This window comes from Fukomys damarensis, unplaced genomic scaffold (assembly GCF_012274545.1).
Source record: "Fukomys damarensis isolate Sample0158 unplaced genomic scaffold, DMR_v1.0_HiC HiC_scaffold_4, whole genome shotgun sequence".
Lineage (NCBI taxonomy): Eukaryota > Metazoa > Chordata > Mammalia > Rodentia > Bathyergidae > Fukomys > Fukomys damarensis.
The window spans coordinates 16,023,329-16,035,966 of NW_022900916.1; the positions used below are offsets into that span (position 1 = coordinate 16,023,329).

General features: G+C 38.4%; 1 protein-coding gene across 4 annotated transcripts in view; it reads left to right on the top strand.

Annotated features, from left to right (window-relative positions):
- Nucleotides 1-12,638, top strand: part of Scin (scinderin) — an 819,415-nt gene that overhangs the window by 45,384 nt on the left and 761,393 nt on the right. For all 4 annotated transcript variants that reach the window (XR_004514640.1, XM_033756972.1, XM_010643372.2 and 1 more), the window contains one exon: nucleotides 9,082-9,231. Coding sequence is in view for 2 of the 4 variants with exons in the window: in XM_033756972.1 (XP_033612863.1) it covers nucleotides 9,082-9,231 (150 nt within the window). In the remaining 2 variants the exon portion in view is untranslated. The remainder of the gene's footprint in view (nucleotides 1-9,081; nucleotides 9,232-12,638) is intronic.

Below are 12,638 nucleotides of genomic sequence, written 5' to 3' on the forward strand. Positions count from 1 at the left end.
CTTCTACATTAGAAGGCACAAAATGAAGCCAGTGTGGTTTAAGTTTATTACCCAGGTATAAAAACTGTAGGTTAAATGTCAAATGTTGCCACCCAGCTGTAGTCAGCCAGCCAAAACTAAAGTTATGGATGTACTCTAAATTCCATATTTTAATAACATTTAAGGGATGTCAGCTTTTATGACAATCACTATGATTAATATGATATTCGACATGCTTTAAAAACATTTATTCTTTTATAGGACTTTAGGCTACAGTAGATATTTCCTAGGTTTGACACCGTAGCCTCCACAACCTGAGGCCTGAGATTATAACTTTATCAGTTTAACCAGTAAGTCATGATAATATATACAGACATTCCTTATTTAATGACTGATAGGTCAGTTCCTGAAGCTAGGTTGCTAAGTAAATTGGTCACTAAATGAGGAGTTGTATATAGTGTGTATATTACAAAATTCAAAACAAATAAACGGTCGAAGGAAACCCCAACTTGATTTTGCTTTTATTTGGAAAACTCTTAACATGCAGTTCTGAAATGTAAAACAACATAAAACTATAGTTCTGTACCTTATAGTACAATCAGCAAAAATTATAGTACCATATAAAAAGGTGTACTATACAAAAAAGAAACTGAGGCTCTATAAACAAGATGAACAGAACTGTACAAAAATAATGGATCATGAATCCATGCATTGCCCATTGATCCTAAGTCTGAGCAGTCATTAAATAGGGAGATTGTTAAATGAGGATTATCTGAATATTTTTTAGGTGTATCTTCAGAAAAATAGTATGGAAGAAAGCTATTTCTTAGCCATTTGTAATTTACTGAAAAGTGCTTTCGAACTATATGTTTTAATATTGATGAATTTACTAGTTATTATTGAACCACTAATTTCAAATATATATATGTATATTCTATGAAAAAGGGCTGGAATTTTGATACATGCTACTACACAGATGAACCTTAAAAATATCATGCTGAGTAAAACAGCCAGGTACAAAAGGAAAAATATTATATGACCCTACTCATATGAAGTATCTAAAATGATCAGATCCATAGAGACAGAAAGTAGAAGCTACCACGGGCTGCGGGGAATGGAGCTGCTCCTTAATGGGTGCATGGTACAGTGTCTGTCCGGGATGACCAAAGGTTATGGTAATAACTGTGGCGATGTTTGCACAGGATCATGAATATAAATAATGCCACGGCCTAGTACACTTAAAATAACAAATTTCACATTATAAAATATATAGGTTATAAAACATTGTTCACACAAAAATGTAGGACCTATAAGAACTCTCCGTGTGAAGGTTTGGGGTCTGGGTGGGCTCCTAGAAATGTATGTCGGTGCGTTCCTAGTGGAGAATAGGACCCCCAGGGGTAGGGGCTCCTGCAGTGGGTCGCTAAATCCTGACACGCTCCCCACGTGTTCTGTTTCCTTGTCGACTTGTTTGGTCACTTGAGCAGCTTTGCTGCCTCTCCTGGCCGTTTACAGTCCGCACCCCCAGCCCACCCCTGTTGCTTAGATCTGTCGCTGTGACAGAGCCGCCCCCACCTCCTCATTTGCCAACCTGCACCTCACCGGCACGTACAAGTTGGGTGACTACACGACTGTGTCAGTCAGCTTTGTGTCACGGTCACAGATCACCTGAGAATCGGTTTGGGAGGGTTCAGTCCGCGGTTGGTTGGCCCCCTTGCTCTAGATCTGTGGTGAGGGAGCACGTTAAGGTGGGAACGTGTGATGAGGGAAGCTGCTTGCCTCATGGCAGCTGTGGAGCAAAAGAGAGAGGAAGGGGGAGCTGGGTTCCAGTGTCTTCCTCAAGGGCATGACTCCCATTAAGGCCGGAAGATTCCAACCAAGCTCTAGGTCTTCAAGGTCCCACTGCCTGTCAATAGTGCCACGGGCTGGGGACCAAGCCTTTTAGTGCATTGGCCTTGTGGGGGCCACTTCATCACATTGCAGCAGTGACAGATCAGTTGGGGAGGAAGTGCACTGAAATCTCAGGGTTTCATTGCCTCTAGTCAGGTTTACTTTTTCTCTTCATCTCCTGCTTTTTTTTTGGCCCAGACTAGCTCCTCTTGCATGATTTTACATTCTTGTTTGGTCTGTCGTTCCTGTTACATATTCCACTGCGAAGGCCAGCCTTCTGATGTTAATATACAAAACTCATATTCTAGACAGCATCCTTACATACTACGCACCTCTCTACCCAATTTCCTCTAGCAAAATTAAGTTTCTTTTAAATTAAAACTATGTTGGTTTTGGGGAATGTCTTTGCTATGACTGAAGAAGTGGAGTTAAAAATTAAAGACTGAACAAACAGTTTATCTTTGCTCTGGATAAGTTTGTCCTCCATTTATAAGAGGAGAAATTTGAGATAACAAGAAAAGACAAGGTAGAGATAAATCTAATCTTGACTGTGCATGGTACCCTGTAATAAAAACAGAGACAAATGTCATTTTGTGGGTGCCTGATGTGCAGTGGGCGAAAGGAGTGTAAGGGTGCCAGGCACCCCTTGGCCTCTGGGGATTACAGACAGGCATAGGAGCAGGAGTATGATAAAGCAGAAGGCCAGAGTCCGGGAGGAGAGATACATGTGGTGTGATGGGCAGGGGACACAGGCACCAAGGAGGCACCAACAGGTAAGATGTTAGGATTTGCATTTTCAATCTGTCAGGGCTTCATGTCAGAACCATTTGGAAGAAGTTTCACAAATGCTGACTCTTCTGACTTGATCCCACAGATTGCGATTTTTGGAATGGCTCTTTGGCATGGGTAATTTTTAAGTCCTGCCTCTACTGTACAGTGAACGTTGAGAACTACTTCAGTATACGAAATGTCTGTCAGGGCCGCACAATTCAGGGTCATATGCAGGAAGCATCAGTAAGTTACTTGAGAAGTTGAATCACAACGTTTATGGCTGGCAGAAATGGCCTCTGGTCAAGTCTGCCTAGAAACCCTGTTTGATTTGCCAAACGCCTTAGGAGAGCGGATACGGTTTCACCTACTCTCGCTGGTGCTATGAGAAGAACCCTGCCAAAGTGGTGCACAGGGTACCAATGAGTGGCACCATTGCCAGCAGCTGAGCTAAAACCGTCCAGGTCATCGTTTTGGTACCGGGGATCCAACTCGGGACCTTGCACTTGTGAGGCAGGCTGCAGCACCCCTGAGCTAAATCCCTGGCCCACTAGATCTCTCTAAGTATCCCTTGGTTGATCTCTGTATCATCACTGCTGTGCTGTAGTTCCGGTGGTTACTTCCCTTCCGGTCACCAAGCCTTCCTGCCCGTCACTCCATTCATCTCCCACACTTCATCAAGCGGGATTTGTTAAAAAGCATCTGCATGTCGGGGAAGGATGTTGAGTCTGGCTAGCTTTGAGGAAACAAAACATGTTTCCAGGCCAGGGATTTAGCTCAGGGGTTCCGCCGCCTGCCTTGCAAGGTCCCTAGTTTGATCCCCGGTACAAAACAAACAACCCACAAACCACCACCACAATAATAACAACAAAACAAACAAGAACCACAAAAAACAAACAAAACAGGTTTTCAATAAACATTTGCTTATCCAAAACCTAAAGAAGTCATAATTTAAACTTTTAAAGTGAAAAAAGTAGATTTCTGGAGTTTGCCCCAAATCATTATTTTTTAAGCTTAGAGAAACTCCAGGCAGAAGGAGCATCTGAATATGTATCTTTGTGTATCTGGTTAGCTAAATCTAAGGAAAAATTAAACACAATAAAGACAAAGTCAGCATGAATGAGGAAGAGGAAGAAGTCTGGGCTCATTCTCCTTTTATAACATTTTAGATGCATTTACAATAATTAACTGTAAAGGACAGAAAGGTAGCACAGCCATGTGTGTGTTCTTTGCACATGCTGTGAGTCAGCCTCACTTGTGCTGTTTTAAATTCAGCTTCTGAAATCTTGCTTCCCTTCAATGCCATCACTGAGCATTGTTTTATCTTTGCTTTTATTTCCTGTCCCTAAATTATGTTTGACAGCACTTTGATGTTTTACTTACTAACTTTGACCACATAGTTTAAAGGAAATTATAGAAACCTCTGGTATTGAAGACCACGAACAGGTCACCCTTTCTCAAATGTGGTTGTTTCTGTAACTGTCCCTTGCTTGCCTTTCTTTCTAGTTTCTGGTGAACCAGACTAATTTGCCAGTAGCAGGTTGTCTTTATGTTCGCATTTCTTCCTTTTTCAATTATGCTGAGCCATTTCATTTTCTCTTAATAGTGTATATAGTCAGAGTTAATTATAGTTCCAGAGACTTCTACTAGAGGGTATGCATGGGCAACATGTTCAACGACTTCCTGCCAAAATTTAAGCAGGTTTCAGTCCAAATGAAACGGCTAATTCCAGATTTCCATGGAGTTGTTATCCCCCTTCCTCAAAGATACCTGACCCTAGCGTTGAGTTGTTAAATGTCTTAGGACTTTAGAAGGTAAAATAGCTGCCTCTGAAATCATGTTTGTTTTACAATTTTGAGTGTCTAGGACACTTGCTTTGATGAAAGGGTTTTCACCCAAATCCCACGAAAGTATCATAAATAAAATAATTTAGATCATAATGAAAACTTTTTGTTGTAGGCATGCATATTAACCCATCACATCAATTCAGACTTTTAAAACTTTTGTGTGTGGGATTTCTTTTTAAAAGCCTACTCCCTCTAAAAAACAGGATAAGCTGAATTATAAGAGTTTTTTCAAGCACAGTGCCAATTGAATAAAAAGTTTTCCTGTGCACTGAATGGTGAGTCGCTTTAACCACCAGCCTCTGACTAGAGTAAGTGTTGGGCAGTGGTTTATTAATAGCGCTACACACACTCACTTTAGCACAGTAGAGCTTTGTTAAAACACATCAGCTACACATGGTAGGATATAAATTGCCCAAATTTAATGAATCGCTAAAATTCTGTTTAGAGCTTTTAAAGCAAGTTTTAATGTGCTGCTACCACTATTAATGAGCTCTATGCAGAGAACATTTAATGAATCGCTAAAATTCTGTTTAGAGCTTTTAAAGCAAGTTTTAATGTGCTGCTACCACTATTAATGAGCTCTATTTGCAGAGAACATTAATTAAATGAAGACAGTGATTAATTAATGCGCCTCTTAATTCTGATTTTTGCCAATTTACAGTTAAAGTCATTATTTTATTGCATTTCGTGACTCAATTAACCATTGCAAAGTAAGCCTAGTAAGAAAAAAGAAATCACTTATAAATAAATGGTAGCACAAAGTAAGATAAAATAGTAAGCATAGCAAAAATAACTCATTTTCATGCCACGTAACTTTTTGTAACACTTTATTGATTTAGTCATCTTCAAGTTATAGGAAAACTTTACTTTTAAAACTTTTGCTATTTTAATGAGTACTTTCTACAAATTTTTTAGTTTTAAAGGTAGAGGGCTGGGGATGTAGCTCAGTGGTGCCACACCTGCCTGGCAAGTGCAGAGTCCTCAGTTTGATCCCTGTGTTAAAAAAAAAAAAAAAAAAAAAGGTAGAAACTGTGGTCACAAGCAGCGAGGAGGAACATTTTCTACAACTGAAATGGACACAAAAACTAACTTGAAGTAATGTCACAGAGAATATTCTGGAATCGGTAGACTATCATACATTTGAGATCAAATAATTGGATTTGTGAAATTATCATTATATACTGAACATCTTAAACACACTTTGCCAAGTTTCTATACGCTTTACAGATGCTAATGAAGTTCGGTGTGACATTATATCATCTCTTTGAAGTACGCGGGAGGCCACTTATACGATTAAGTTAAAGAGAACGTGAGTATCTGTTAGCCGACTATAAAGTATGGGGAAAGTCAGCTGTGTAGTTGTGAATGAGTGTGAGAAGCAGAGACAGTAACTTTGAACCTCACTGAAATACAAAATACAACTATTAGACCTTTGCTTTCTCAGACCGCTGAGGAAAGAATTATTTGCAAAAATATCATCATCAAATAGAAAAAATATGAGCTGAGACCTGGGCCTTAGAGTGGCCTGTTGGGTTCCCTGGGATGATTACAGGTTCCAGAATCCTTGCTGTGTGCGCCAGGGTGTTTTTGTGGCCAGGATGTTCAGCGATGTGTCTAGCTCTGGTCACATGCTACAGTCCCCGGGGCGCATTCGGTAAACATTTTCCCAGAGCACACCGGAGAGTCCCTAAGGATAGGGCTCATGTTTCTGTATTTTAAAAAATTACCTTCCTACTCCACTGATTTTAATGCTTAGTGACTAAGAGTTGAATAATCGCGGGAAACCATTTGCTTTCACCCTTGGTGCTGCTAACTTTGGCGTGGTATTTAAATGGCCTTCACATGTGAGTCTCGTATTCCAATGTCCAGATGTAGAAGAGAGGTCAGAGGAAATCACGGAAGCGTACCATTCTGCTAGAAACAGGAAAGAAGCACACACTGACTGTACTGAATAATGAAATCACATTCTAAAATTAAAGAGATCAAAGGCTCAATCTTCTTATTTTTTATTATAAAAATTTGAATTTCTGAAAGGTCTATTTTATTTTTAAAGAGGATGATGCATTAGGTCAATCAGGAACACGGTCAAGCAAGGGGTCAGAGGGCCCGTCACAAGCCTACGTTGTTCCAAGCTGTGTCCCCAACACCCATAGAGGACCTGACCCATTTCAGGCACTCAGTGAACTATTTGTGAATGAAGAAAGGAGTCTGTATTGAGAAAGTAGTCAGGGAAAGACAAGAGTCCCTCTTTCGGAACGCATGGGTGCTCTTTGATTTTACAAGTGATAATGTATTATTAGTTACTAGCGCTGTGTGATATGATGGCGCTCCGGATGTTCTTTTTAAGAATTGCAAACACACTGTCACACACCTAGGAAGTGGCTGCCCCATCGGTCACTCTCACACTTAAGCACTTTGCTAACCAGCTCTCTGTGCCTGACCTGAGAGACGTGGAGAAGGCGAAAACCAAGAGCGGTGCAGCCCCATCCTCAGCAAAGTCGTCAGCTTTCTTATCTACCTCATGCTAGGCACCTAATAAAGGAACGTGACGTGTCAGAGGGCCTCTCTGAATATTCATGCCCCCTCTGTTTGTTCACGTTGACCATTTTTGGCAAACAGTGGGGTGTTTTATTTCTATTTAAATGTTATTTATGTTATAAATGTTATTATTTATTATGTTATTCTAGGGCTCTGTCTTATCCTTAGTGATATAATTCAAGTAATTTTCTACATCAGGACTGAACTTTTTCCCTTCATTTTTCTTCCTGACAAGAAGTTTGGAAATATTCATGTACTGACCGCTACACAGCTATTCCTCTGCTGATGGCTTTTCTGTAGTTGCTGTGTTGTGTAGACCATATTTGAATCTTTCTGTAGTATGAATTTGTAGCAATTCCATATACTTAAAACACATTTAATTGCTTGATCTGATACCAGACTGCCCTCCAAAAAACCTTATGCAGATTTATCCCACTCAAATAATAGTGTGTGATAATGCTCACTCGTACATCCTCACGAGGCTGGGTACCATTAAACATTTTCTTTCTTTTGTTAAATCATATTTTATGGGAAAAATGATGATTTATTCTTATTTTATATTAATATCTGTGCAACTCCTTAACACTGGACTCAAATCTAAAATGTATAATATTTCAATCTAAATAGCAGTTAATATAATCTTTAAAACATATCAAACTGTTCTGCTTCTATTTATGTTTCTATGTTAAAATATAATTTTAATAGTTAACTCTCAAACTTTTCCTAAGTATTATAAATTTAGATAACATTTGTATGAATTTTTAATGTCTTTATAATGCTTTACTAACATAATCATGTGGCAGTGGAAAACTTTGTACTGTTTTTTTTCTTCTCTTTATGAATAATTTATTAAAATTAATTTTAGGCTGGGAGCGGTGGTGCACGCCTATAATCCCAGCACTTGGGAGGCTGAGGCGGGAGGATTGCTATGAGTTCAAGACCATACTGGCTACATAGTGAGTTCTAGGTCAGTCTCAACTACATAGTAAGACCCTGTCTCAAACAAACAAACAAACAAGCATACAAAACCCCCCAATTTTAGATAGTGCTATCACTGGGTCAAATGTTCTAACCCTTTATGTTCTTGATAAGAATTGTTAAATTGGGGCTGGGAGTGCTGCTCAGTGGCACCATGCCTGCCTGGCAAGCGTAAGGTCCTGAGTTTGAACCCCAGTACCACACACACACAAAAAAAAAAAAAAAAAAAAGAAAGAAAAAACAATTGCTAAATTGCTTTATGTATAGTATGTGGATTTGGCATTTCATAATGTGTATACACTTCAAAACACCCTGTTATACATGATGGAATATACTACATTTGTCGTTTGAATGAATGAATGGTGAATGTATTAATAAACAAAAGGATGATAGATAAATAGCTTTCCAAACATCTCAAATTAATTTGTATGACCATTAAGAGTATATTGGGCTGGGGATTTAGCTCAGTGGTTTTGATGCCTGCCTCGCAAGTGGAAGGTCCCAAATTACCAAAGGAAAAAACAAAAAGAGTGTATTGCCTTAACAGATTTTTGACTCATTTTCTGAAATATGGTAGATTTGTTATTTTAAGTTTAAAAACCCATATATTTGCTTTCATAAATTTTAATTGGTAGACTATACACAGAGAAGATGAGATATGTCTTTTATATTTTCCGTTAAAATATTTTATTTATAATGCTAACAAATAACAGGATACAGAAAGAAATGTAATTTAAATATATACAATCACATACACCTCAACAGTAGTTAATTTTGATTTTCTTCTTCATACTTGTTTTGTTTTTTTCCTAATTAATCTCAGTGATCAAAACACTAAGATGGAATGTCCTGCACATATTCTTTTTGTTTGTTTGTTTGTTTTTTGTTTTTTTTTTTTGAGACAGGGTCTCACTGTGTAGTTGAGACTGACCTGGAACTCACTGTGTAGCCCAGGCTGGTCTCAAACTCACAGCGATCCTCCTGCCTCAGTCTCCTGAGTGCTGGGATTATAGGCATGCACCACCATGCCTGGCTACCTCCACATATTCTTGAGATCAAAAGATCTGTCTCTTTCTTTTAGGAAATTTACCAGTGGTGCGGTTCCTCATGCAACAAATATGAGCGTCTGAAAGCAAGCCAGGTTGCCATTGGCATTCGAGACAACGAGAGGAAAGGAAGATCTCAGCTCACTGTGGTGGAAGAAGGAAGTGAACCTTCAGAGCTTATTCAGGTACTGAGACTTGTAATGTTTGTGAAACTCCAAGCTGTGCCCATACACAAGTGTGGTGTGTGTGTGTGTGTGTGTGTCCGAGAGAGTGAGAGAGAGAGAGAGAGAGAGAGAGCGCACATTTTTCTAGTACTGAGCCTATGCTAGATTACATGAGGGGCAACATCAGGATTGTCTAAGTCACAGTTCTGAGGAATTGGAAAGCCATGCCTGTTTCTCTCACCATCTGACTATGGAAGGAAACCCTGACTGGCTTCTGGGGGCTATGAGGACAAACTCATGGGTAACACTTTTGATCAGCTATGAGATATATTTTGGAAGCAAGATAATATTTCACTCATTTGGTTTTCTTCAGTTTAAACATTAACAGCTGTTTCATCAAAGGCATGAAATAAAATCTAACACCAAGATATTAAATGCACAAATATTTTAAATAATTCAATCAAGCCAAGAAGCTTATCTTATAGACAAGGCACTTATACTTTTCTATAGTTCTTAAAGTAATGTGAAAATTACCTTTCTTTAGTTCTATAGACCTATATCATTTACCAATCTTGGGCAATGCGTTGTGACCAGTCTTTTCCTTTTAAGAAAATTGCATTGAGGCTGGGTGTGGTGGCGCAAGCCTGTAATCCCAGCACTCGGGAGGTTGAGGCAGGAGGATCGCTGTGAGTTGAGACCAGCCTGGGCTACATAGTGAGTTCCAGGTCAGTCTCACTATATAGTGAGACCCTGTCTCAAAACAATCAAACAAACAAAAATAAATTTAAAAAAATGAGACTTTGAAAATTCTTCAAAACAAATTAATATTCTTTTGGGGTCCCTTAAATGTAACTAACCATTTATGTTTTCTAACTTGCATGTTTGGAAGCAAGACGCATTTCTTTCTCCTCCTCTCCCACCTCCACTTTCTTCCCTCCCTCCTTTATTTTTTTTTGTGGTACTAGAGATTAAATCCAGGGAGTGCTGAGCTACGTCTCCAGGCCTTTTTTTTTTTATTTTTATTTTGAGACAGCATCTCCCTAAATTGTCCAGGTTGACCTCGAATTTGTAATCCTCCTGTCTCAGCCTCTCTAATGGATGGTAACTGCTTGTTTTAGCAGCCATAGGGCAGCTCCCTTTATCCATAGAGGATGCTTTCCAACATCCGTACTAGGAGTCTGAAACCATGAACGGAAACAACCCTTTATATTTCATGTTTTTTCTGACATATACACATCTACGATAAAGTTCAATTTGCAAATTACTAAGGTAAGAGATTAATGATAATAAAAGAGAACAGTTATAACAATACACTGTAATAACTCTTGAAGCCTGTTTCTTGAAGTGAGGCCACTTGGGTGGAGGGGCTGAGCTGTGTGTGCCCATCTCTGGGGACCTTGCTTATGGATCTTATTCAGAGCTGTGAAAAATAAGATGGAAACGTCAATCAATACATTATACTATATTTTTAAATTAAAATTTTATAAGAGGATCAAGAGATGGAGAGAGGGGCAGGGGAAGTAAGAAGAATGAAGATGTACCTGTGCCAATCTCCCATGCTGAATGTAATCATTATGTACTGTAAACAGGGACTGATAAAAAATTTAACAAAGGGGAATAGGAAAAACGTGTAAAAGCAGAACTTTAAAAATATTAGAGATAGTAGTGAAGGGACCTAGTACTTCAGTGTCCTATGTAGCAGGGACTTCTTGTTTTGGGCTTTAAAAAATCTTACCAAGCATCTACCATGTTTTCATTTAGTCATTCAGGGTTGCATTATGTTTGGCAGTTCTTGCTCACACAGTGAACTCAAACACATTTTCAGGGAGTGACTTCTTTAGGTAAGAGAAAGAAGCACTCTGGCCTTTTCGCTGTTGTAAATGTTTGGTAGCCTGATTACAGAGGTATGAGGTTATTTGATGAATTAACCTAGGGTCAACTAATTGGACTTCTAGGTTTTCTTAGCGCTTTAAGTCTAAGGCTAGAATTCAAAGAAGTCCCAAGTGGGAAAAATGACAACTTTATTTTCATACATTTTAAAAGTATAATATGGCATGTCCTCCAATTTCAAATGTAATAATAATAATAAAAAAACTCCACCAGACTTTTCAGATCACAATTTAGTGTTTTTTTTTTTTTTTGAATCACAATCTAGTTACTGTAGATAAACTCAAAATATTTAGGCTCATTGATACTTGGTAATTTATCACTACTATTATTCATTTATTTATTTTTTTGGTGGAACTGGGGATTAAACTTAGGTTCTTGCACTTGCCAGGCAGGCACAGTGCCACTGAGCTATAGCCCCAGCCCTATTTATCATGATTATTAAATCTGCTACTCAATAATATTATTTGACAAGTTAACTCATATATTACTTTATTAAGTTTCTTAAAAATGTGTTTTGATACTTGTATTCCAGTATAGTTGGTTTCTACTGTTCATACTTTCTATTTTCTTTTGTGCATTTAAAGATATTTTTCTTTCTTTTTTTAAATTGAGTTTATTGGTACATGTTAGGTATACAGTACAGTTACATTCATTGTTGGGATCTTGTACCTCTACATGACAGGTCTTGGTTCTCATTTTCCCCTTACCCCTGCCCTCCCTTCACCCCCTCCTCCCCTCCCCATTTACAAACATTTAATTTCCGAAAGATATGTTTCTTTAAAGGGAGTCCCCGGAGGCTTCACAAGTGGTCCACAGTGTGTACTTATACCCACTACATACACTCACACACAGCGTCCTTGTTTAAGGCAGTGAAATTTTATTTTTTTTCTGAGACTTTAGATAACTGATGATTTTGCTAGAAAAGTCTAAAACTCCAAACATCTTTCCAAATTTTTTAAAAATTTGGACTTTCAAGTGATTAGTAATGAGGATCTTTTAATAGCATTAAAAAAAGAAAAACCTTGAAAATCCACATGTATTAGTAATGGCTTGAAATCAAGGATTTTTCAGGATCACCTTGAACTCAGTACATAGCTCAGGGTGGTCTGGAACTCACTGGGATTCTCCTGTTTCAGCATCTGGAGTGCTGAGATTACAGGCGTGAGCCCTCATACCTAGCCTCAAGTTCTTTTCAACCAAGTAAGTGATCCAGTTGTCCCCACTGTGTATTCAGTGGTGAATGTTTCAGTATGTCTTTCTAGCACATTAACATCTTGCGTATATTGAGTACTGAAAATACTGAAAAATGATCAATGTATTAAAAACAATTTTCAAAGAGATTTTTGAAAAATTTATCTTTAATTTGAGGCATTTAAGCTGTGTATTGATCATATTATTATTTTCACATGATCTTAGTATGGTTTACCTTTGGGGTTTCTATAAATTTACCCTTCAAACTCAAACACTTCATAAAGTGAAACCAGCACGAATGGGCTAGGACTCAGAAACAACAGACACTAATAAGACTGTGTGGGTAA